This window comes from Chlorocebus sabaeus, chromosome 1, assembly GCF_047675955.1.
Source record: "Chlorocebus sabaeus isolate Y175 chromosome 1, mChlSab1.0.hap1, whole genome shotgun sequence".
Classification (NCBI taxonomy): domain Eukaryota; kingdom Metazoa; phylum Chordata; class Mammalia; order Primates; family Cercopithecidae; genus Chlorocebus; species Chlorocebus sabaeus.
In genome coordinates this window covers 40,042,843-40,068,515 of record NC_132904.1, presented here as the reverse complement: position 1 = coordinate 40,068,515, position 25,673 = coordinate 40,042,843, and the positions used below count along the sequence as shown (strand labels likewise).

The 25,673-nt window shown below is 36.4% G+C and overlaps 1 protein-coding gene across 3 annotated transcripts in view; it reads left to right on the top strand.

Moving 5' to 3' along the window:
* Positions 1 to 25,673, top strand: part of LUZP2 (leucine zipper protein 2) — a 582,381-nt gene that overhangs the window by 241,136 nt on the left and 315,572 nt on the right. For 2 of the 3 annotated variants that reach the window (XM_073017719.1, XM_073017722.1), the window contains exons 2-4: positions 2,586 to 2,703; positions 4,661 to 4,731; positions 10,752 to 10,833. In XM_073017719.1, the coding sequence (XP_072873820.1) occupies positions 2,586 to 2,703; positions 4,661 to 4,731; positions 10,752 to 10,833 (271 nt within the window). The remainder of the gene's footprint in view (positions 1 to 2,585; positions 2,704 to 4,660; positions 4,732 to 10,751; positions 10,834 to 25,673) is intronic. The other variant, XM_073017721.1, reaches the window with a different exon arrangement.

Genomic DNA, 25,673 nt, shown 5'->3' with positions numbered 1-25,673 from the left:
GTTTAGTATTTAACTTTGCCAGTGAGACTGAATGGAAATTTGGGGCATTAATAATTGTCTAATTACTGGCTGATTACTGTTCATCAGTGAAATTCAGAAGGCCAGCAAGAAATATTGTAGTTCTTAGCAATGGGCCATTCCAATTTCCTTTTAATGAGAAGCATGTGAAGAGTGCTAGAGACCTACATTTAGCAAATGAGAAAAAGAAAAAAAAATGTAATAGAAGTCTATTCTAGATGAGATGCACTTATTAATCATCACTAAGGCCATTAGGAGACTTAGTTCCTTTATATTTCTGCAGAATGACTATAAATTCATGATATTTCTTAGTTATAGAATTATATATGTATATATTTTGAATTGATTACCTGTCATGGGTTCAATGCTTTACATAAATTACTCTATTTAATACATGAAAATGTGGGTAAGTTCAATGTAAAATTTTATAGATTCTCAACCAAAGCTGAGAGAATTTGAGCCATTTTCCTACAATTTTACAATTGCACTTGTTGACCCATCTTTTACTAAAAACACTGTTCTTCCTGACTTCCCTCTCAGTGAAGGGCTATGTCCAAAAATTTCCTAAGCCAGCAACATGGCATCATTACTAAATAGCTCCCTCCCACCCTTATTCCACAGCATGCAGGCAAAAGAATTAAATGTAAGCACACACACAGAGATACAGATACAGTATACTATTAATTCCATTTTGTATGTTTTGCTGAAATCGATCCAAGTTTCCCTCCCTCCCCTGCTTCTGCTCCAGATAGGCCAGCATAATCTTTTGTCTGGACTACTGCAGTGGTAACTTTCTTAATAGTCACCTGTTTTCCTGGTTTTTGCCCTTCTCCAATTCACTCCTGAGTTTTCAGCCAGGGAAAATGTTCCAAAACGTAAATCTGATCTTGTCATTTACTGCCTAAAACCTCTCATTTACTTTCATTTGTCCTCAAAATAACGCCCAGATTCCTAATCATCACTTAACGGTCTTGTGAAATGAGTAGTCATTTCACATTTCAGCAACAAATCTCCTACTCTCCAATTAGAGCCCCAAACCTTCTGACATTTATTCACTTTTTGAAAAATTCAACATTTATTTTCATTAGTATCTGTATGAGTCCGTTTCACGCTGCTGATAAAGATATACCCGAGACTGGGTAATTTACAAAGAAAAAGAGGTTTAATTGGTTCACAGTTTCACGTGGCTGGGGAGGCCTCCCAATCATGGAAGGAGATGAAAGGCATGTCTTGCCTGCAGCACGGGAGAGAGAATGAGAGCCCAGCCAAATGGAAAGCCCCTTATAAAATCATCAGATCTCGTTAGACTTATTCACTACCACGAGAACAGTATGGGGGAACCCGCCTCCAGGATTCAATTATCTCCCACGGGGACGCACCCACAACAGGTGGGAATAATGGGAACTACAATTCAAGATGAGATTAGGGTGAGACACAGCCAGACCGTATCAGTATCTACACGTGTTTTCTCTTTTCATGTGACTAATTTCTATTTCTCTTTCAAAGCACCTCTTATACATTTTATATTTATTTTCCTAGAAGTCTTTCCAGGATTAGCAGCTCTCCTATGTGTCCAATTCATCATTTTAATTAACGCTTCCCCATCAGTTACAGTGTTAGGCTGCGCTGGAAATTATCAGTTTCCTCAGCCTGCCACCAAGCCACCTACCTCCCACTGGCCAAACACACATATACACAAAGGTGCACACACTCACTACTGGCTAATTGTTTCTTTTAATAAGAAGGGCTTTAGGGCAGTAACTTAATCTCCTAGATTTTTTTTTTTTTACATTTGCACAACACAAATTTACAATATCTTTCTCAACTTCCTAGAAAGATGATATGAAAAAAATAGGAAAAAAAAAAAAAAAAGGATGTGTACATGCGTGACACAGATAATGAAATCTTTCTTTCATGGTGCTTATTAACAAGTTTGTTCAAAATTCAGTGAAATTACTGTATTTTTTTCACTGATTGTCTTAGAGATTTTGCTTCTCCCAATACCTCTTTAATAGCAATAGGGATAGGGATTCTTAGCTAAGTTTGGAAGGTGTTGCATTTTCGATGGGCTGCCTTCTCTGTAAACCAGAGAAGCAGCAAACCTCCGACTTTATGTTCTGGCTCTACCTCAAAGTTTGTTCCCCCAATATGGGAACCTGTCTATGTTTCTTAGATGTATTTTTCCAAAATATATCTCTTGCTGTAAAATTGTAAGGACCTGAGGGGAAAAGTACGGTATCAATAAACATACCTATTTTCAAATATGTACCTGATAAACTATATTATACATACAGAAGAGGTACAATATTGTCCTGGAACCTCTCTCTGGCCTGGAGATCTATGCTGTCTCCAATGAGCCTAGAGAGTCCTCATTGGGAAACAAAACTTTTGTTATAAAATGGGGTTTTCAATTTTCCCTTTTTATATGAAATCATGACAACAAAACCATCTTAGTAATTGAGGTTTTAATTTCCCTAGATTTTACTAAAACTGTGAGTGTTACTGATTATGACTGATGCCAAGTGGAACCATTTAGGGGGCTCTCATGCCTGTTCTTTCTGTGTTAGACAGGACTATGAAGAGCTAGAAAAGCAGCTGAAAGAAGTCTTTAAGGAGCGGAGCACCATTCTTCGTCAGTTAACAAAGACATCAAGAGAACTTGATGGAATTAAAGTCAATCTTCAGGTGAGATGAAAACTCATTTTCTGAGCAGTAAAAGATGAGCAGTCATCTGATTTTCTGAGTGGATTAACATGCATTTTTAAACAGTTTTTAATGTGTTTCTGGGCTGGACCGTGGTAGTGATTACTTACTATTATATGCACTTTAAACAGAAATGTCATTTGAAATATTGTCTGGGAATCTGTGTCTAACAAATACAGAAATGAGAAAATTGTGTGCTTGGCAAAGCCATCAGTTCCTCAAGCTTCTAAGATCAGTTTGACCCCTGTGTTTTTCATATTATAAAATGACAAAGTAATTATGCTCAAGAGTTAAATGAATATAGGAATGACACCTACAAGAGAATTTTAAATTCCCCTCGGTATAATTCTAAAGATTCTTTAATAAATCGTATTACCAAAATAGGTAAATACTTTTAAAAGACAACTGTAAAAAAAAAAAGTCTTAACATACTGAAATCTTCAAAAAATTCTACACAGGTTAAAAATAGTTTCATAAATATTTGGTAATATATTGCAATATTTGACATAAACATTGCATTTGTTATCTCCTGTATGCTAGAAGCTTTGTATGTATTATATGGTTTAATTCTTATAACATATCTATGAGGTAGATCCTATTGTGACATCCCTTGTTACACATGAGAGATAATGTTTAAGAAAGATATGTTATTTTTGAATGTTACAAAAGAAGCCAGAGTTTACATGTAGACAGTCTGGCTCCAGAGACTATTAGTTACTGAACTGAATCATGTTTTTAAACCACGTGGAGTTGCTTCTGTCTACACTCTTCTCCTTAGGTTCCCAATCCCATTAAGATGATAATAATGATGATGATGATGATGATGGTGGTGGTGGTGGTGGTGGTGGTATTAGTAACCACTGAGGCTTACTGAACATGGTCAAGGTCCAGTGCTAGATACTCTTTCTCCAATTTGTATTTAATTTTCACATGAAGGCTATCTGTCACATTTCATACTTGAGAAAACAGAGTTAGAGAAAGGTTAAGAAACTAAGAGCATGCAGATAGTCAAGAGACAGAGCTAGTATTTAAAGTCAACATCTAAGCTTTTCTTCCAGATGTGTTACATGTGGAGAAGATGGAAACAAGAGCAAAAACAAACAAACAAACAAAACATAGACAACCCTGCAGGACACAGAGATGGTAGCAGGATGATAACAGTGCGGGAATCATAGTGTTATGATAGAAGCATGCACAGAGCATCAGGGAAACATTCAGAAGGATGAAAAGAAGTGCAGATTGATTTCTGGTGAAACCAATGCCTGACCTGTGGTTAAGTGGAAATTCACCAAGTGAATAGACTGGGAAGAATATCAAGAAACCTGCACCTTCTTAGAGGCATATAAACACTAAGGACTGAAGTAGTAAACATAACTTATTGTTAATGTTCTGTCTGTAGAGACCAGTTACAATTTCACATGGCCTTGTTTTTTTTGTATGTCTTAATGCATTACTCATAAATAAGAAATCAACAAAACCTAACAGGTGCATGCCCTTTGACTGTTTTAATCTTGAATTGTGTTATTTCCTGGCGTATGCAGGGAGGTTTGCTATGTTCCCTAGTATTTGTAGAAACTGTATCAGACCTGGTTTAACATGTCTGCAGAGAACACAGTAAAACTTCAAAGAATGAATAGAAGATATGTTTTATATTCACTTATAAATAAACCTTTATTTCTTTATATTTTGATATTTGGAGAGTAGTTTCTCCCCCATCAAACCTCTAAAAGCCAAGACTGCTCAATTCCTTTCACCCACTGTGTAGTTGGTGTCATAAATTTCTGTTTACATCCTTAGAGCCGTGAGGACCATCATGAACTTATTTTTAATTCTTGTTCTAGGGCATGTGTGCAGTCCTATCTAGTACTCTAAAACCAAAGTTAAAGTGAGCCTCAATTTATCATCTGAATAAAACTTCCTTTTTCCACTTTCTTATCAGTCTTTAAAAAATGATGAGCAATCTGCCAAAACTGATGTTAAGAAACTTCTGGAATTAGGACAGCAACAAAGGTAAGACTTTTCTTTTTTATTTAGTTACTTCTGCCATAGTGTCAAGCAACATTCAGAGACTTCACAAAATTTATTGATACTAAATGCACGAACCTACTTATCTTTTCACGTATACTTAAATGTGCATGTGATTCACTTGGGAATCTTGTTCAAATGCAGATTCTTACACAACTGGGGTGGGCTTGAGATTCTGCATGTCTAACAAGCTCTTTGGTGATGGTGATGCTTTTACCTTTTGTCTGCAAATCACAATTTGAATGTTAGGGAGCTATAATACTTTCCTCAGTTAGTAAGATGGACCCTAGTAAGTCTGCCCATCAATAGACATGTTTGATAATATTGACCTAAGCAGACCATATTTAATAAAATCAAAACTTGATTATGGTAATAATGATGTGGTGGTAAAGAATGGAATAATCTTATTAACAATACAAGTAGAATCAGTATAATATTATTAGTATGGGTTTGCTTGTTTTTGAGGGAAGTATTTTATGAAATTTATTTGTGTACATTATAAAAAGTCATGTGATTTTTAAATTGCTTTTCCAAGTCAAAAAAAGAAAAACAAGTATTTTAATATAGAAATAACCTTACATCTGCCACATGCTTACTAGCAGCTCTTCTAGTAGATTTGTATATATTTTCTTGTTTCATCTTCACAGTTACCTTGTGAAGTGGCTATTATTCCCATTTTGTAGATGGCAAATTGTTGCTCAGAGTGCTTAGTGGAATTGCTGAGAATCATGTTAATTGAAATTTAGATTTAAAATCTGCTCCGTCTTACCCCGCAGCCCCACCTTTCCGGTCTGGCTGACTGATCACAATGCAAAAAACTGTTTAAAAGTTTATACACAAGATAGCATGTGGAGTAGATTCTAAGTCCCTTCTCATCAGCCTATATGTCCTCCACTGACCTTGGTTCTTAACTCGAAACTCTATTATTGACATGCCTTTGGATTGAGTTGATAATATCTATTAAAAATATAAAATCAATTGTTTTACATTGACTCTTATTATTTATAGTGACGTGTTTATTATTTCTTGAATGTGAAATTCTCTTCAAAGTCTAATATTAAGAAAAACTTGAAAAAAGCAAACTGAACACGTTTCCAAAACCATATTATTTTAATGATTGTATTGGTTTGAAATAAATCATGCTCAGTGTTACACAAGTATTTGTGTCTCTGTGAAGTAGTGATAGAGGACATAAGCAACATTTGGAATAGAAATAGTAGACCATTATTGAGTCAGAAAATAGAAAATCTTGTCATTTGTGCAACATGGATGAACCTGAAGGACATTATGTTAAGAAAACTAAGCCGGACACAGAAAAACAAATACCACTTGATATCACTCTTATTTGGAATCTAAAAAAGTTGATGTAAAAGAAATGGAGATTAGAGTGGTCGTTACCAGGGTGAGAGGTAGCTGGAGAGAGTGTTGGTGGTGAAGTATTGGCTAAAGAATACTAAATTTCAGTTGGAGAAGAGAAATAAGTTAGATGAAGTGAGTACATGATTACTATAGTTAATAATATACTATATTCCTTAAAAAATAAAATTAAAAAATAACCCATCAAAAGAGACCAAGAGATGCTGAAAATGATTATTTTTATAGAGTATTTCAGGTTAGGAATGGAAAATGAACAAAAATAGAAAAACAAAAATTGATTTCTACTTAATATATGTGCAGCACCCAGTGAGAGACTGAAGACGATATAGTGAGTTTGAGAAGATTAGAAAATAAATCTGTATGTAAAGACAAAAATAAAAATGGCTAAAGGGTGGCACATACTGGGTTTCAGTGATAATAAATAGGGAACCTCTTTTTGGTAGTTCTATAAGAAATAATATAATTAAAGAAATCTTTTAGGGGAAATACTGTGTTATTTCCTGGCTTTTAGAGAAATTATTCTGTCAAAACCATTCAGAGTAGAAAGAAAACTGTAGAACAGGGCGAGAAAACACTACTTAGAGACAAGGACAGGGAGATCTCAAGAGTGAGGACCATGGAGTAAAAGAAAATAAAGTCAGCCTTTCTTTATCACTGGAGGGACACAGATAGGGAGACAGGCTTGTGCATGATGTGAATGAAAACCTATTCCCTTAGTTTGCTGATATTTTCTTAAAATATCTATGGCTGATTCACATGACACCAAAAACACCACAAAAATCAGGAAAAAAATGTGAATAGGTGTTTAAGAATTTTAATCATCAAGTATACATGTGGTAAAGTATATAAACTACCAGATGATAGAACAAGCCTTTCAAAGAGAAGATAAAATGGAGAATATTTTGGTCTTACTAATTCATAGTTTTATCTAAAATTAAAAACTTGTTTAAAATGCATAACTTGTATTATATATACAATCAAAGTTAGAATGGAAGACTCAATAAATTATAATAAAAGGTAACTTCTCAAAAGGATATAAGATGTGTTGCATTTGATTTTTGCTGTTTACTTAAAAAGAGAAATATAAACATTGTGTGTATATTATGGTAAAAGAGCCTGTGTATCTCATTTAAAAATCTGACTTATTAGTAAACATTAAAAGAGAAAAAGTGTCACCTGTGGTTATCAAAAATACGAATTTATTGCAAATTTAAACATCTTCTCTGAGTTTGAAAGAGTGCAGTGTGCTTACAGGTGCCATTTGGTCACATCTCCAGCTCTCAATTATTACCTTGTTTTCTGGATCCTTTGTCCTCAGATCTTTGTCATCTGGCTTCATCTGGACTAGTGATCCCTGGAAGCCATGCCTCTTTTATGTGACTCTGAAACCGCTGGTCATAGCTAATGATTCAGAGGTGGCCACCCAAACAAAACAAATCAACTAGTTTCTCCCTCTGGAACTATAATATAGAGGCAACTAATAAGTCTTTCTGTGTAGCTGGAACTAGGCTGTAAGTAAATTCAGGGGATATGCTGTGGCCACATACAACTATGTGGAGAGGCAGCCGAGTGTCTTTCGAGCAAGACAAGCAGAGAAAGGTGTGTGTGTTTGTGTGCGCGCATTTATGTGAGAGAAAGAGTGAGAAAATGAGATTTGTGTTGGCTTGAGCATCACGTTTCAGAAATATTTACACAGCTTAGATAATATTCACAGGAGAGTCCCCGGGTGGATGGAGAGATTTTAAACCATACCATGTCAGGACTGAGAATATATAACCACAACAAGGAGAATAGGGAATAGGACAGGACCCTGAAATGTCTGAAAATTTGAAAATGTCCTTGAGCAAAAGAGAATAAAACCTTTTATTCTTTAAGGTGGTTGGTTGGTAGAGATTCCCGGAAGGCACTTTTGGACTCATTGTACTAAAGTACTTTACAATAATGTTCTCTGAAAACTAAAAAAAAAAAAAAAAAAAAAAAAAAAAAAAATGTTGCTAGAATTGTGGCACGTTCTCCATCTCTAATATAAGCAGATAGTCACTAGAAAGAAATAGCTTTCTGTAGAGTGATTAAGTTGAGACTGTTTTTATAGCTATAATTTGGGATGAAAGAGGTGTGAAATGATGGCCCTTTGAAATTCCATGTAACACAAAATGTTATGCTAAAATATTTCAATAGTTGAGCTATGTTTTACAGGTGTCACTTGAGCCATGATTTTTTTAGAATTAAAGTTTCAGTTTAGTACCAAATAGAGCCCTAGAGTAGCAGATAGAGATTGAGCAAATCTCAGTTGGTGTTGAGAAGTGATGCAGAGGCAAGTCAGGAATCACCTCCCTGGGAGGATAACTTAGTAAGTCTGTGAAGCAGAAATCTATAGCTAGTTGAAGCACTAGAGCAGTGAGCATGTGAAGACATAAGCCTAGAAGGAAGGCAGAAGAAATGAGATATAGAAGACAAAAAGTCTACTTTACCTTTCTGCCTGATAGTGTTCTTTGGCAGGAAAATATTCAGAATTCTCTACCTTTTCCATATTTTACAATTTGTTTTTTGTCCTGTTCCCTAGATTGCCTCTAGATGTCACAATGGGGGATTTTTTTTTTGGAAGAAACATATAGATAGATACCTACTCCCACACACACATTATCTATCTATCTATATAAATATATATACTCATTGTTATTTTAATAAAACACACTTTATTATTTAATGTTTGTTAAGTGTTTTATGACCATCTTTTAAAAATAAAAATAGGAATTTTAAATTAAAATATATTAAAAATTATTATTTTGTCATTTTAATTATAACTTACTTTTCAGTAGGAAATATAATTTTATTGTGCTCCACTCAGTGCTTGTTGAAAATTTGAGTGTTTGGGATAGCATGTAGGTCCTTCCTTCCTTCCTTCCTTCCTTCCTTCCTTCCTTCCTTCCTTCCTTCCTTCCTTCTCAGTAGAGATAGTGTAGTAACTCTTTATAGTTTGAGCATATAGACACTAAAACACAATTTCACTACCCCTCTATACATTAGTTATCTATCATAATATGATGTCATAGTTTGGTGTGGGGTTTATAAAAGTGTCTTGCACATTGTAAGCCTACAATATATGTAGTTTTATATTATATTATATTATATTATATTACAAACACTCTGTGGAAAATATCAGAAATAATAATGGAAGCCCAGATTTTATATGTCCATATATGAAACAAGTCTGATAAATGAAACCAGTTTGAGACAGTGATGGAAGCTGTCACTTGGAATCCACTTCAAGCACATTAAAAGCATCACCCAAGAAGCATAAATCATTTAAAAACCAAAGTGACTGTAATTATTCTATAACTTGTTCTCACTATATTTTGATTTATCAACCAAAGTCCAAAATGATTCCAAAAAACAGACAGACTTTCTTTCTAATTCTTGAAATTGGGACTGGTACATCAGTCTCAAGACTAATTAATCTGGCTGCCCCATTAAGTCCTGCTGGTGAAAGAGCAGCTTGTGGTTGTACAGAATTTTGTGGTCAGAGAATGAACATGGGAGTGTGGAGTGGTGTCAGTGGTTATTGCCATGACCTAACATTTGTTAAGTAATTATTTTACAGGCATTGTGTTAAGCACTTTGTTTACATTATGTCATCTTAATATAAGCACAAACCTATTAGTTAGTTCTACCATTATGCCCTTTTTTTTTGATGAAGAAATTGAGTATGAGATGGTGTGTCACTAGCCCAAATATCCAGAGCTAGTCTTTTGGCACTAGATTGGAAGTTTTAAATTAGTTTAGGTACTGGTAAGACTCAAACAGGTTTCTACTTTTTTGTACATTAGCCTTTATCTAATATCTGATCTGTTTGAGGTGATAGATTGAGTAAAAAAAAAAAAAAAAAAAAAACCAAGGCACAGAAAGATAATATGATGTGTTATAAATAAATAAATGTAAATAATATGATGTGTTATAAATCAATAAATCCTAAATCTTTAAGAGAAATGCAAATTTAGGGAAATGTCACTCCTTTTAAAAAGGGATACAGGATTCTTATGTACTATTGAGCTTGAGACACAACGAGTATATATGCATATGCATGCATTTTTTAATTATCTTCATTAAATGAGAGAGGCCTTAAGTTAGAAGTTTGTTTTCCCTGTTTTTACAAAAGGTCTCAGGCCTTACAAAGGATGTATAAAGCACAATACTTTAGAATTAATTAATTAATAGCATCAGAAGGGAACAGTAATTTTATCCTATCAGCAAGTGTATGGTGACTTTTTCTAACCAGCATGTTCACATCCCAGTATGCTGTTAGTGAAATTATCTTTTCAACTTGAATTATATATCGCTTTGCTTTAACACATCATGTAGCTCACAGATGATTCAAACAGTGGGATTTTTATAAAGCATAATAGTAAGGTAATTTTAAAAAATTCCAGTTGCTTTTAGTATTTGCATGGAAGAAAAAGACTTTTATTACCAGAATCTTTAGAGACATCCTGTATGCTTAACTGTGACTTTATGGAATTCTAGTTGTCTGTGTCCTAAATGTATACAGCAAAGCCTCCTTTTATAATGTGCACAGAAAATAATGGAACTGTATTATTTTCTCTCTTATGCTCTGTTTTCTACTAAACTAGAGAAGAAATGAAATCTCTTCAGGAGGCCCTGCAAAATCAACTTAAAGAGACATCAGAGAAAGCAGAAAAACACCAGGCTACTGTAAGTGTGTTTTTACTTTGTGCCCTTTGCTTTAGGGCTGGGCGATTGTTACTTTCTTTTTCCAAAATCACTATGGAGCAAACACACCTATAAAAATAAAAGTGAAAATACAATAAAAGAAGCATCAGTCAATGTTATCAGAATAGTACTTGGTCAGCATTCATTTCTGGAAAAGGTTAATGTTTTATTTCATTATTAGGGGATCATCTCATTCCCAGCCTACTTTTAAGAATGAGAAACTGAAGGACAGAATGGGGTAAGGGTTCTGGTGTCAGGGCCTCATCAGTGGCTCTCAGATCGTGGGTTGTCACTGACTGGGAAGTAAATTAAGCTAAGTGATGGTTAAGTCGCACCCTACATCCACTGAATAAGGATCTCTCAAGAGCAGGGCCAAGGCATCTGCCTATTTAATCCATCCCATGGGTTATTCTAATGCACCCCAAAATTGATGAATCAAACTCCTCTCATGACAGCGAGAACTGTGAGAAATAAACTGTGAAACAAACTTTCTCACCCGAAATGATGTTCCCTTGACCCCACCGTTTCAGCTCTTACTATGAATATTTACTATAGGCAGGAGGGATGGTGTTCCTGAGCGCCGTGTTGAAAACTAGGTTTCTACTGTATTCCCCAAAGCCACTTTATGCATCATGTATAGGGATTGGACCTTATATCTTGTTTTCAGGATCTGAGTCTGTTTTAAAATATAGTGTGTTAATTGAACGTATGAGGTATGATAAAGTCAACAGATCAGGAAAAGACTACCACTGAAAACATAGCTTATTTCTTACAGTTCTAGCTGTACACCATAGAGGGGCCACACGAGGAGGCACCCAGGCTGTTCATGAGGCAGAGGGAAAGGAGGAAACTGTGGGTAAGAGGTTTATTGTGGTTTCTGGGGCAATGAACAAGTGAGGCAGGATAAGTGGGGTTGGGATGGATAAGTGGGCTTGAGATTGGCCACTTTGAGTGATTTTTGGCTGACTCTGGGGCATAGCAGCTGTCCTGACTTATAACCTATCCCTAAGGTGATTAGGGCAAATCCACAGTGGCCTGGGATAATAAAAGGGGGAAAATTGCTAGTGTTGTTTTTTGATTGGTTGTTGTATTTGAAAAGTGTGTGTCTGGGAGGAGGACTTCTCCCCTCTGAGACAGTGGAGCAGCAATGGGAGACTCCCAGAGCTAAGGCAGGGTGGCTCAAGCATATGATTGGATTGTTCTGAACAAGGCTGATCCAGCACATCCATGAAGAACAAATGGTAAAGCATCAAGTTTACAGATGCTAAAACCGTGGTAAAGCCTGAATCTCCATTTAGGTCAATTACCTGGAATCGTAGGCTCTCTAAACACAGTCAGCCTGCCTTTCTTTTACAAAAGTTCCTTTAACAACCTTGATTGAAATGTGGAGTTTTGCTTCTGAAACTCAGGCCAGTCTGTCATCTGTAACACCGGATTTCAGGAACAGCCTTTCTAATAATGATTGCTGACTTTTCAAAGTACAGAACTGTTTCATGTTAAGGATTCACTGTTATCTGTTCTGTTCACCTGTTAGGACGGGCATGTTGGTTCATTGTTATGCCATGGCAACTCTCACTGCTCACCTGAAATGTGGCCTAAAGTCTGGCTCACTGGATACCAAATGTTACATAAAAGAATAGACATATTTTTATCATCAGCTTGTTGATTCCTCCCCCCAACACCTGACCTAGCTTACTGAATGGTCCTAATTGCAATCACATATCTGTCGTGACTAATCATATTTAATCTGGGTTTCTTCATAGCCTAATGACAAACAATGGTAGAGAAGAATAGAAGTGCTCACACAGACTGTTTTCTCTGGTTCTCATAATAAAACTACATTGTTTCTTTCTTTACTGAAAAATAGTAGCTCAAATAAGGTGTTTCTAGCTTGCATTTGCATAGCTATAAGGCAGAGGATCTAAGGCATGAACTCATAATTATTTCAGTAGATTATGCAAACTGTCTGAGATCCAAAAAGAAGAGAGTTATAACTTTTGAAAGAGCACAAACCAAAGTTAGAATATCTAAGTATGAAAAATGTCATGGGCAAATAATGTAGACTGAGTCACCTTTGCCTTCATCTCAGCATGCTGGCTGTGCGTTCCTTATGGCTGAAAATTGAATCTTGAGGGAAGGTTTCTGTTTTCCCCCAAAAGTCTTCACTAAACCAGAAACTTCCTAAAGAAACTCCTAACTTAGTATGTGCTTCAGAGTAGGAGTGTTTGGGGTTTACATTTCCAGTAGGCCATTTACTAGTTCTATAAATTTACTAGCTCATTACCAGACTTGATCAAGCTTTTGAACTTGTGCAAGTGTCCTCATTATCACATTTAAGGGATTATTCACATTAAATTAATGCACATAATCTCTCTAAAATTCTATCTGGCATGTAGCAGATAGTAGACATTAAACTAAAGCCATTCCCCTTCCTTCTGTGCTTCCCATTTTAATTTCGTCTTCATCGCTTAGCTGAGTGAATATAAGCAAGTCATTTGATTTATCTGAGGCTTTTTAATTTTAAAAAGTATGCCAGTGGTACTTATATGACAGGTTATTTGGTGATTATATGAGATGATGCATACACTATTGAGCAGAAGATATAATCAATTGTGAGCAACCTCTAAATTGTATGATATCATCATCATCATTATTAGTATTTTTTCTTTCTAACCATTTAAAACCTTTGTTATATGATAATATCATGGTAAGAATTATCAGAGATTACATAAGAATGCATACCTAGTAAAAGGAATATTAATCTATTCCATTGTTCATAATTTAAGATATTCTATTTCCTCACTCTGCTTACATTACTATTCAAAATAGTTTTGTTTTGCAATTTCTGGATACTGCCACATGGATTTTCAATGGCTATTCTTAAAAGCTGGCATGGAAATGTTTGATAGTGACCTCAGGTTCCCAGAGACTTACAAATGATGTCTTTATGGGAATCAGACATATTACCTGTGTATCAGTGATCAGGGGCAACACAGTGATATTTTTCTATTATTAAAAACTACTAGATGGTGAGGTGTCTCACCAATGGCTTGCATTTTCTTAATTGCAGACTATTTCTTTTTTATTCACTGTTCTTGTTAATTACTTTTTTTTTTCCATAGGTCATTAGGGTACAGATGGTATTTGGTTAAATGAGCAAATTCTTTAGTGGTGATTTGTGAGATTTTGGTGCACCATCACCCGAGAAGTATACGCTGCACCCTATTTGTAGTCTTTTATCCCTTGCCCCCAACTCACCCTTTCCCCCAAGTCCCCAAAGTCCATTGTATCATTCTTATGCCTTTGCGTCCTCATAGCTTAGCTCCCACATACCAGTGAGAACATACAATGTTTGGTTTTCCATTCCTGAGTTACTTCACTTAGAATAATAGTCTGCAATCTCATCCAGGTCAATGGAAATGCTGTTAATTCATTCCTTTTTATGGATGAGTAGTATTCCATTATATACATATATATATTCATATATATATATGAATTAACTATATATATCTCTCTCTCACCATTTTTTTATCCACTTGTTGATTGATGGGCATTTGGGTTGGTTCCACAATTTTGCAATTGTGAATTATGCACTATAAACATGAGTGTACAAGTATCTTTTTCATATAATGACTTATTTTCTTCTGGGTACATATCCAGTAGTGAGATTGATGGATCAAATGATAGTTCTACTTTTATTTATTTAAGGAATCACCACATTCTTTTCTACAGTGGCTGTACTAGCCTACATTCCGACCAACAGTGTAGAAGTGTTCCCTGATCACTGCGTTTATGCCAACATCTACTGTTTATTGATTTTTTTTTATTATGGCCATTCTTGCAGGAGTAAGGTGGTATCATATTTTGATTTTGATTTACATTTCCCTGACTATTAATGCTATTGAGTGTTTTTTCATATGTTTGTTTGCAATTTGTATATCTTCTTTTGAGAATTGTCTATTCATGTTCTTAGCCCACTTTTTGATGGGACTTTTTTTAACTGATTTGTTTGAGTTTGTTGTACATTCTGGATATTAGTCCTTTGTCAGATGTACAGATTATGAAGATTTTCTTCCAATCTGTGAGTTGTCTGTTTACTCTGCCGACTGTTTCTTTTGCTGTGCAAAAGCTCTTTAGTCTAATTAAGTCCCAACTATTTATCTTTGTTTTTATTGCATTTGCTTTTGGGTTCTTTGTCAAGAGAGCCTTGGCTAAGCCAATGTCAAGAAGAGTTTTTCCAATGTTATCCACTAGAATTTTTATAGTTTCAGGTCTTAGATTTAAGTCCTAATATATCTTCAGTAGATTTTTGTATAAGGTGAGAGATGAAGATGGTTTCATTATCCTATATGTGGCTAGCCAATTATTCCAGCACCATTTGTTGAAAAGTGTGTCCTTTCCCCACTTTATATTTTTGTTTGCTTTGCCAAAGATCAGTTGGCTGTAAGTATTTGGGTTTATTTCTGGGTTCACTATTATGTTCCATTGGTCTATATGCCTATTTTTATACCAGTGCCATGCTATTTTGGTGACTATAGCCTTATAGTTTGCAATCAGATAGTGTGATACCTCCAGATTTGTTCTCTTTGCTCAGTCTTGCTTTGGCTATGTAGGCTCTTTTTGGTTTCAATATAAATTTTAGAATTGTTTTTTCTAGTTCTGTGAAGAATGATGGTGGTATTTTGATGGGGATTGTGTTGAATTTGTAGATTGCTTTTGGCAGCATGGTTATTTTCACAATATTGCCTCTACCCATTCATGAACATGAGATGTGTTTCTGTTTGTGTCATATGTGATTTCTTTCAACAGTGTTGTGTAGTTTTTCTTGTAGAAGTCTTTTGCCTCCTTGGTTAGGTGTATTCCTAAGTGTGTTACTTTATTGCAGCTATTATAGAAGGGGTTGAATCCTTGATTTGATTCTTCACTTGGTCGCTGTTGGTGTATAGAAGAGCTACTAATTTGTGTACAGTAATCTTCTATCCAGAAACTTTACTGAATTATTTTATCAGTTCTAGGAGCTTTTCAGAGGAGTCTTCAGGGTTTTGGAGGTAAATGATAATATCATCAGCAAACAATGACAATTTGACTTCCTTTTTACCAATTTGGATGCCATTTATTTCTTTCTCTTGTCTTATTGCTCTATCTAGGACTTCCAGCACTATGTTGAAGAGGAGTGGTGAAAATGGGCATCCTTTTCTTGTTCCAGTTCTCAGAGGCAATGCTTTCAACTTTTCCCCATTTAGTATTATGTTAGCTGTGGGTTTGTCATAGATAGTTTTTATTACATTGAGGTATGTCCCTTGTATGCCAATTTTGCTGAGAGCTTTAATCATAAAGGGATGCTGGGTTTTGATGAATGCTTGTTCTGCATCTGTTGAGATGATCATGCGATTTTTGTTTTTAATTCTGTTTATGTGGTGTATCCCATTTATTGACTTGTGTATGTTAAAACATCCCTGCATCCCTGATATGAAACCCACTTGATCATGGTAGATTATCTTTTTGATATGTTGGGTTTGGTTATTTCATATTTTGTTAAGGAGGTTAGTGTCTATGTTCATGAAGGATATTGGTCTGTAGTTTTCTTTTTGGTTGTGTTCTTACCTGGTTTTGGTGTTAGGGTGATGCTGAATTCATAGAATAAATTAGGGAGGGTTCCCTCTTTTTCTATCTTGTGGAATAGTGCCAAAAGAATTGTTACCAATTCTTCTTTGAATGTCTGGTGGAATTCTGCTGTGAATCTATCTGGTCCTAGATTTTTTTTGCTAGTAATTTTTAAATTACCGTTTCAATCTCGCTGCTTGTTATTGGTCTGTTTGGGGTTTCTAGTTCTTCCTGATTTCAGTTAGGAGGTTTGTATTTTTCCAGGAATTTATCCATCTCTTCTAGGTTTCCTAGTTTATGTGCATAAAGGTGTTCATAGTAGACTTGAGTGATCTTTTGTATTTCAGTGGTGTCAGTTGTAATATCTCCTATTTCATTTCTTGGTGAGGTTGTTTGGATTTTCTCTCTTCTTTTCTTGGTTAATCTTGCTAATATTCTATCAATTTTATTTATCTTTTCGAAGAATCAGCTTTTTGTTTCATTTAACTTTTGTATTGGTTGTTTTTTGTTTCAGTTTCACTTAGTCCTGCTGTGATCTTGGTTATTTCCTTTCTTCTTCTGGGTTTGGGTTTGGTTTGTTTTTGTTTCTCTAGTTCCTTGAGGTGTGACCTTAGAGTGTCAGTTTGTGCTCTTTCAGCCGTTCTGATGTAGGCATTTAGGGCTATGAACTTTCCTCATAGCACCACCTTTGCTGTATCCCAGAGGTTTTGATAGGTTGTGTCATTATTGTCATTCAGTCTGAAGATTTTTTAAATTTCCATCTTGATTTCATTTTTGACCTAATGCTCCTTTGGGAGCAGGTTATTTAATTTCCATGTATTTGCATGGTTTTGAAGGTTTCTTATGGAGTTGATTTCCAGTTTTTTTTTTTTTTTCCATGGTAGTCTGAGAGAGTGTTTGATATAATTTCTTTTTTTTTTTTTTTTTTTTTTGAGGCGGAGTTTCGCTCTGTCGCCCAGGCTGGAGTGCAGTGGCCGGATCTCAGCTCACTGCAAGCTCCGCCTCCCGGGTTCACGCCATTCTCCTGCCTCAGCCTCCCGAGTAGCTGGGACTACAGGCGCCCGCCACCTCGCCCGGCTAGATTTTTGTATTTTTTAGTAGAGACGGGGTTTCACCGGGCTGGCCGGGCGCGGTGGCTCAAGCCTGTAATCCCAGCACTTTGGGAGGCCAAGACGGGCGGATCACGAGGTCAGGATATAATTTCAAATTGTTTAAACTTATTGAGACTCGTTTTATGGCCTATCATATGGTCTATCTTAGAGAAAGTTCCATGTGCTGTTGAATAGAATGTGTATTCTGTGGTTGTTGGATGAAACGTTCTGTATATATCTGTTAAGTCCATTTGTGTCAACGTATAGTTTAAATTCATTGTTTCTTTGTTGACGTTCTGTCTGGACTTTTCTAGTACTGTCAGTGGAGTATTGAAGTCCCCCACTATTATTATGTTGTTGTCTATCTCATTTGTTAGGTCTATCCGTAATTATTTTAAAAATTTGAGAACTCCAGTGTTAGGTGTATATATATTTAGGATTGTGATATTTTCTTGTTGGACAAGGCCTTCTACCATTATATAATATCCCACTTTGTCTCTATTAACCACTGTTGCTTTAAAGTTTGTTTTGTCTGATATAAGAAGAGCTACCCCTGCTTGCTTTTGGTGTCTATTTGAATTAAATACCTCTTCCTACCACTTTACTTTAAGTTTATGTGAGTTCTTATGTGTTAGGTGAGTCTCCTGAAAGCAACAGATAGGTGGTTGACAAGTTTTTTGTTCTTGTTGTTTGTTTTGTTTTGAGATGGAGTCTTGCTCTGTCACTCAGGCTGGAGTGCAATGGCACAATCTTGACTCACTGCAACCTGCACCTCCTGAATTCAAGCGATTTTCCTATCTCAGCCTCCTGAGTAGCTGGGATTACAGGCACATGTCACCACACCCGGCTAATTTTTGCATTTTTAATAGAGACGGGGTTTCACCATGTTGGCCAGGATGATCTTTAACTCCTGCCCTCAGGTGATCCGCCCGCCTTGACCTCCCAAAGTGCTGGGATTACAGGCATGAGCCACTGCGCCCGGCCAGTTCTTATCCATTCTGCAGTTCTGTATCTTTTAAGTGGAGCATTTAGACCCTTTACAATCAATGTTCATACTGAGATGCGAGGTACCATTTCATTCATTGTGCTATTATGTACTTGGTGTTTTTTGTTTTATGTTTTTGGTTTTTAATTTGTATTTTTGTTTTATAGGTCCTCTGTGATTTATACTTTAAAGAGATTCTGTTTTGATTGTTTTCAGGATTTGTTTCAAGATTTAACATTCCTTTTAATAGTTCTTATAGTGGTGGCTTGGTAGTGGCGAATTCACTCAGCATTTGTTTGTCCAAAAAAGACTGTATCTTTCCTTCATACATGATGCTTAGTTTTACTGGATACAAAATTCTTAGCTGATAATTGTTTTGTTTGAGGAGGCTAAAGATAGGTCCCAATCCTTCTAGCTTGTAGGTTTCTGCTGAGAAACCTACTGTTAAAATAATAGGTTTTCCTTTATAGGATTCCTGGTGCCTTTGTCTCACAAAAGCAAAGTTAAGATTCTTTGCTTCATCTTAACTTTAGATAACATGATTACAATGTGTGTAGTCGACGATCTTTTTGTGATGAATTTCCCACGTGTTCTTTGTGCTTCTTGTATTTGGATGTCTAGGTCTTTAGCAAGGCTGGGGAAGTTTTCTTCAATTTATTCCCCCAAATATGTTTTCCAAACTTTTAGATTTATCTTCTTTCATAGGAACACTGATTATTCTTAGGTTTGGTTGTTAACATAATCCCTGACTTCTTGGAGTCTTGGTTCATATTTTCTTATTCTTTTTTTCTTTGACTTTGTTGGATTGAGTTAATTGAAAGACCTTTTCTTCAAACTCTGGATTTCTTTCCTCTATGTGTTCAATTCTATTATGAGACTTTCCAGAACATTTGCATTTCTATAAGTGTGTCCAATGTTTCCTGAAGTTTTGATTGTTTTTTCTTTATGTTATTTCCTTGAATACTTCTCCCATCACTTCTTGTATTGCTTTTTGAATTTCCTCGCATTGGGCTCTGCCTTTCTCTGGTGCCTTCCTGATTAGCTTAATAACTAACCACCTGAATTCTTTTTCAGGTAAATCAGGGATGTCTTCTTGGATCCTGGTGAGCTAGTGTGATTTTTTGGGGGCGTTAAAGAGCTTTGCTCTGTCATATTACTAGTGTTGGTTTTCTGGTTCCTTCTCATTTGGTAGACTCTGTCAGAGGGAAGGTCTAGGGTTGAAAGTTATTGTTCAGATTCTTTTGTTCCATGGGGTGTTCCCTTGATGTGGTACTCTTCTTGTTTTCCTATGGATGTGACTTCCCATGAGCCTAGCTGCAGTTATTGTTATCTCTCTTCTGGGTCTAGCCACCCAGCAAGTGTACCCAGCTCTGGTCCGCTACTGGGGGCTGACTGCACAGAGTCCTGTGATATAAGCCATCTATGGGTCTCCCAGCTGTGGATACCAGCACCTGTTCTGGTGGAGGGGGCAGTTGGGGGTGAAATGCACTCTGTGAGGGTTCTTAACTCTGGTGGTTTCATGTTCCATTTTTGTACTGGTTAGCGTCCTGCCAGGACTTGGCGCTTTCCAGAGAGCATCAGCTGTGGTAGTGCGGAGAGGAACCAGCGGTGAGCAGGGCCCTAAAACTCCCAAGAGCATATGCCCTTTGTCTTCTGCTACCAGGCTACCAGGGTGGATAGGGAAGGACCCTCAGGTTGCTTCAAGGCTAGGCTTGTCTGAGCTCACATTCTCCTTGGGTGGGTCTTGTTGTGGCTGCTGTCGGATATGGGGATGTGGTTTCCAGGTCCCTGGAGTTGTGTACCTAGGAGGAATATGGCTGCCTCTGCTGAGTCATGCAGGTTTTCAGGGAAGTGGGAAAAAGCCGGTAGTCACAGGCCTTGCCCAGCTTCCACGCCATCTGTAGGGCTGGTCTCACTCCCACCATGTCCCCTCTAACAGCCCTAAGTCTATTTCCAGGTGGTAGGCGAGCAGGGTTTGAGAAATTACCCCAGGCTACCCACCTTCCAGCTTAAAAAAAAAAAAAAAAAAAAAAAAAAAAAGGTTTGGTTCTTCCCCTGCCTGTGAAGTCTGCAAGCTGGATTTGCACCTTTCCCTGTGTTCTGGCCAGGAGGCTTCTCACCGGATTCTAATTATTACAGAGTTCAACTGGAGACTTCCTACTTCCTGTGGTGTTTTCCGCTGACACCCCTCCTGAAGGTTCCCTGTGATGCCAGGCAGGAATGGCCTGCTTGGGAACTAAGTGAGCTCTCAGGGCCTTTCACACTGCTTCCTCTATCCCTGTATTTTACTCAGCAATCTAAATTGACTCAGCTCCAGGTAAGGTTGGAAACCTTTCCTGAAAACTACTCCTTCAGTTTCCCCAGTCAGGGTGTGTGTTCAGTAGCTGAGGATCTCCCTTTCCCACTTCAGCAGTTTGGGTACTCACAGTATTTGGGGTGTCTCCCAGGTTATGCAGGAGCACTTTGCTTCCTTCAGAGGTTGTGTCTATTCTTGTTAACTTCCTTTTTTTTTTTTTTTTTTTTTTTGAGACAGAGTCTTGCTCTGTTGCCAGGCTAGAGTGCAGTGGCACCATCTCAGCTCCCTGCAACCTCCACCTCCCAGGTTCAAGCAATTCTCCTTCCTCAGCCTCCCTAGTAACCTGGGACTACTGGTGTGTGCCTCCATGCTCAGCTAATTTCATATTTTTAGAAGAGACGGGGTTTCACCATGTTGGCTAGGATGGTTGTGATCTCTTGACCTTGTGATCCGCACCCCTTGGACTCCCAAACTGCTGGGATTATAGGCATGAGCCACCGCACGCGGCCAACTTCTAAAAACAATTTAAAAATCGCCTGTCAGTATATATTTATTTATGTAGGTATCTATCAATATACACACATACACACACATAAGGGAATATTTCTGTATGTTTTTAGGTGAGGAAAATGAGAGAGGATAAGAATAACAATATATCAGGAGTCTTCTTTTCCCATTATACTTTTTAGAAAATTAAAACATTTTAAAAATTACATATAATTTGTAACCCTTCAGTTAGAAATGGAAATCTTGATATAAATAGTTGATATGAAGTAATACCAGAGGGCACATCTCACTCCTTTCCTGAAGTGAACAAATGTACATAGCCATACCCCCTTTGGATGATGTAGTTAGAAAATGTATGTATTACTATAGAAACAGCTTACACTAGAGTCCAAAACTTCCAACTGACCAACTTCAAAGGGAATTGGACCTGGGCTGGCACAAGGTGCAAATCCGAAGAGACCACTTTGGTGGTCTTTGGTCTTTGCTGTAAGAAGATAAAAAAGGAGATGAGAGAATGGAGAAGGAAGAGCAGAAGCGAGCACATTTAAACAGCTTTAAAGTCAAAAAAGCCTTGTTTTCCCACTAGGAGTCTCTTCTTGTTATGTGGTTATAGGCCCCTGTGATGGCTAATATTAGGTGTCAACTTGATTGGATTGAAGGATACGTAGATAGCTGGTTTAAGTATTGTTTCTGGGTGTGTCTGTGAGGGTGTTGCCAGAGGAGACTGCCATTTTAGTCAGTGGACTGGGGGAGAAAGACCTACCCTCAGTGTAGGCAGCACCATCCAATGAGCTGTCAGCATAGCTGGACCAAAGCAGGCAAAGGAAGGTAGGATAAGCTGACTTACAGATATCTACATATATAAATATGGACTGATAAGTGATTAAAAAATTATTTTTAGAAGTTAACAGGAATAGACAGATCCTTGAGCCTTCTAGCTTTCATCTCCTCCTAGACTGGATTCTTCCTCCCTTTTCTCCTGCCCTTGGACATCAGACTCCAGGTTCTTTGGCCTTTGGACTCTTGGACTTATACCAGTGGTTTGCCAGGGGCTCTCAGGCCATCAGCCACAGACTGAAGGCTGCACTGTCAGCTTCCCAGCTTTTGAGGCTTTTGGACTCTGACTGAGCCGCTACTGCTCCTCTCTTCCTCAGCTTGCAGACGGCCTATCATGGGAATTCACCTTGTGATCCTGTAAGCCAATTCTCCCTAGTAAACTCCCTTTCGTATGCACATGTATGCTGTTCTGTCCCTCTGGAGAACCCTAATACAGCCCCTTAAAATAATTATCTACTTGGAATCTTCTAGACTCAGAGACTCTAAAAACTTTATCTGACTTGTCAGAATACTCTGAGTGTTATTCAGAACCTGCGGAAGTGAACATCAGAACTAGAAAATAGATTGTTATCCCTTTCTTACCCAGATGAATGCCCACTCTTTTACTTAATACTGGGCCATTTAATGAGACTTTTCTTAAAGACTTCACAGAGATCTCTTGGGTCTCCTTCTTGACTTCCAGAGACTAGGATCTTCCTAGGAGGACCTTTGTGTATGGTGGCCAAGGTTGTCATGATCACTTAACCTTGTGATCCACCCCCTTGGCCTTCCAAAGTGCTGGGATTATAGGCATGTGCCACCGCACCCAGCCAGCTTCTAAAAATAATTTAAAAATCACTTATCAGTATATATTTATATATGTAGGTATCTATAAATATACACATATACACACACATAAGGGAATATTTGTGTATGTAACACAGACATCCCCATGAATACTGCATCATTTGCATTATAATTGCCTCTTTATATATTCCAATGAGGAAAGAGAGAAGAATGAACTACATTTTTAAAATCTGTTGTAGAAGCAAAATCTTTTGACCATAGTGTATCTTCATATTATAAAACACAACTGATATTAAACAATTTTTTTAAAAAAATAGAATTATCATTGTAATTACTCAAATATTCTGCCAGTTGACAACTTATAATAACATATTCACAAACCAATTTGAAGACAAAATATCAAATAGGCTCACTTTGAAGTCATTCCTCAAAAAGGCTATTTAAATAAAATGTATTTTCAGTTGTTTGACAATATTTTATTATAAGTAGAAGTTGAAAATATCCCTCAACTTTCTCTTCTCTCTACTTAAGTCTTGCATACCTACTAGAACCATGTATTGTAGAAATGTATTTTAATCACATCCAGTACAATATGCACATACTTATATAAGTATATTAATGTTTCTATATACTATCAACTGAGAAAAGGGTAAGTGACATAGTATTCTTGTGCATGATATGCATACATGATTTCTACTCTAATCTATTTTTAAATGATATTCTTGACTTCTTATACTTTTATGATCAAAATACATGGAAAGTGACCATGTTTGATGCTATGATTCTTCTACAGAAACTTACAGCTTATCATTCATTCCATGAATACTTATTTACCCTCACCAAGAACTAGAAATTCTGGAATAAACCATTTTCTTTTTTGACTCATCATCATCAGAATCATTTATTAAATGCATATTTGTAGAATTACTACCAAGATGACAAACTGATGCCATTGCTAACTCATTCCTCCAAAATCAACTCCAAAAAAACGATAACAGTTAAAGGAAAATATGAACTAAAGTATTAAAAAAGAAGCATGTGAAAAACCCTACAAATAAAATAATGAGTGATTCCTGGGAAGAAAGATGACTCACAGAAATGAATATACAATATATATCTTGGGAAGAAGTCGTTATTAGCTGAGTCAGGTGGCTGCAGTACAAGGCATGCAAGACTAGGCTGAAGGTCATCTATAGATTCTGCTCTCCTTTTCTGCACTCTTCCTTGAGAGTATTACCGTCTGTCTTTTCCCCTTAGAAATCAATAGCAACAGCTCAGGCCTCTACTGTCATCATGGTAACATCAGCACAGTGCAAAAGCCATGGTAGAGTGAGAAGTAATGGGAGTGAGGAAGGGAGGTGTCATACACCCCACCCAATCTCCCTCACATCCCCTAAGATCATTCTGTGCTTTCAAGGTTCTCTGTCCTGGGTTTTTTTTTCTTTTTCTCCCCAGACAGCAGCCATCACTGACCCTTTTCCTGCAGCCATTACCATAAAGAGCCATTAAAAATTCAAAGAAAATAATGAGATAAGGGCCAAAATAACAAGATATTTGAGGTATAGAGCTACTAAAAAGAAAGACTACACATTGGACTACACACACATTCTGAAGCAGAATTACTGGAGTAGATAAACTAACAATTTAGTTAAACATGTTAAATATACCCAAGCAGTTAACATATACATTAATAACATGTAGAAAAACAAAACAAAAAAATCATATAAAATAGCTACTTGAAAATATTAACTGTAGACAATACCTAGTACCTGAGAGGTAAAATAAAGAATATACTAAATGGTGTAAGTATAGGAAAGAAAATAGTAATAATGACAAATTTATAGAAAACATCAGGGAACAACAACAAAAAAATGAGATAGAAAATATGAAATATGCATTAAAAGCTATAGAGAAGTAGAATAACATTGCCAAGTATGTGAGTCACAAAATAAAAGCACACAAATAAATACATAGGAATTTTATCATGCCATTGTGAAATTTTAATATATCAAAATAAAAGATACAATTACAAAATTTTCCAAAGGAAAGAATAGATCAGCCACAAAAGGGCAATAATCAGATAGATATCAGACTTCTTAAGAGTGTTAATGAGTTTAGGAAGACAATAAAGCAATGTTTTAGTACACTGCTTCTAAATTGTTCTATACATATATACTGGCATTCAAACGTTAAAGCATATAAGGTATTAGAAGTGTTGCCAGAGAAAGCTCCATTTTGAAAATCCTTTTGGAGGAAATACTGTACCCGAAAAGCAGAATAAACAGCAGACTGCAAGTGATGTGGGGATTGATAGTGAACAAATACCTTGGCAAATTTAGGTTTCTTTTAGGAAACAGAACCAAAGGGGGGGAAATACGACTGGGGTGAGGCAGTGTAACAAGCGGACATATAGTAAATAAGCAAAGCTATTATAAGTTTTCTATATTTTAACTTATAAACAAGTATTATGAGAACAAAATTAGAGTGTATAATATTGAAACTCACATGCAGAAAAACTTGATTTACTCAATTAAAAAAATAAGATGGAAAAAATTAATTTATATAATAGAAAGGAACAAAAGGCAAAAAAGTCAAGATGGCTAAAGTTCCAATGTATTAGAAATCAAAAATAAATTAAAATGGGTTAAATTTAATAATTTAATTCTTTAAATGAGACAGAATATCTAAAATCAAAAGAATAGGAATATATTCAAAT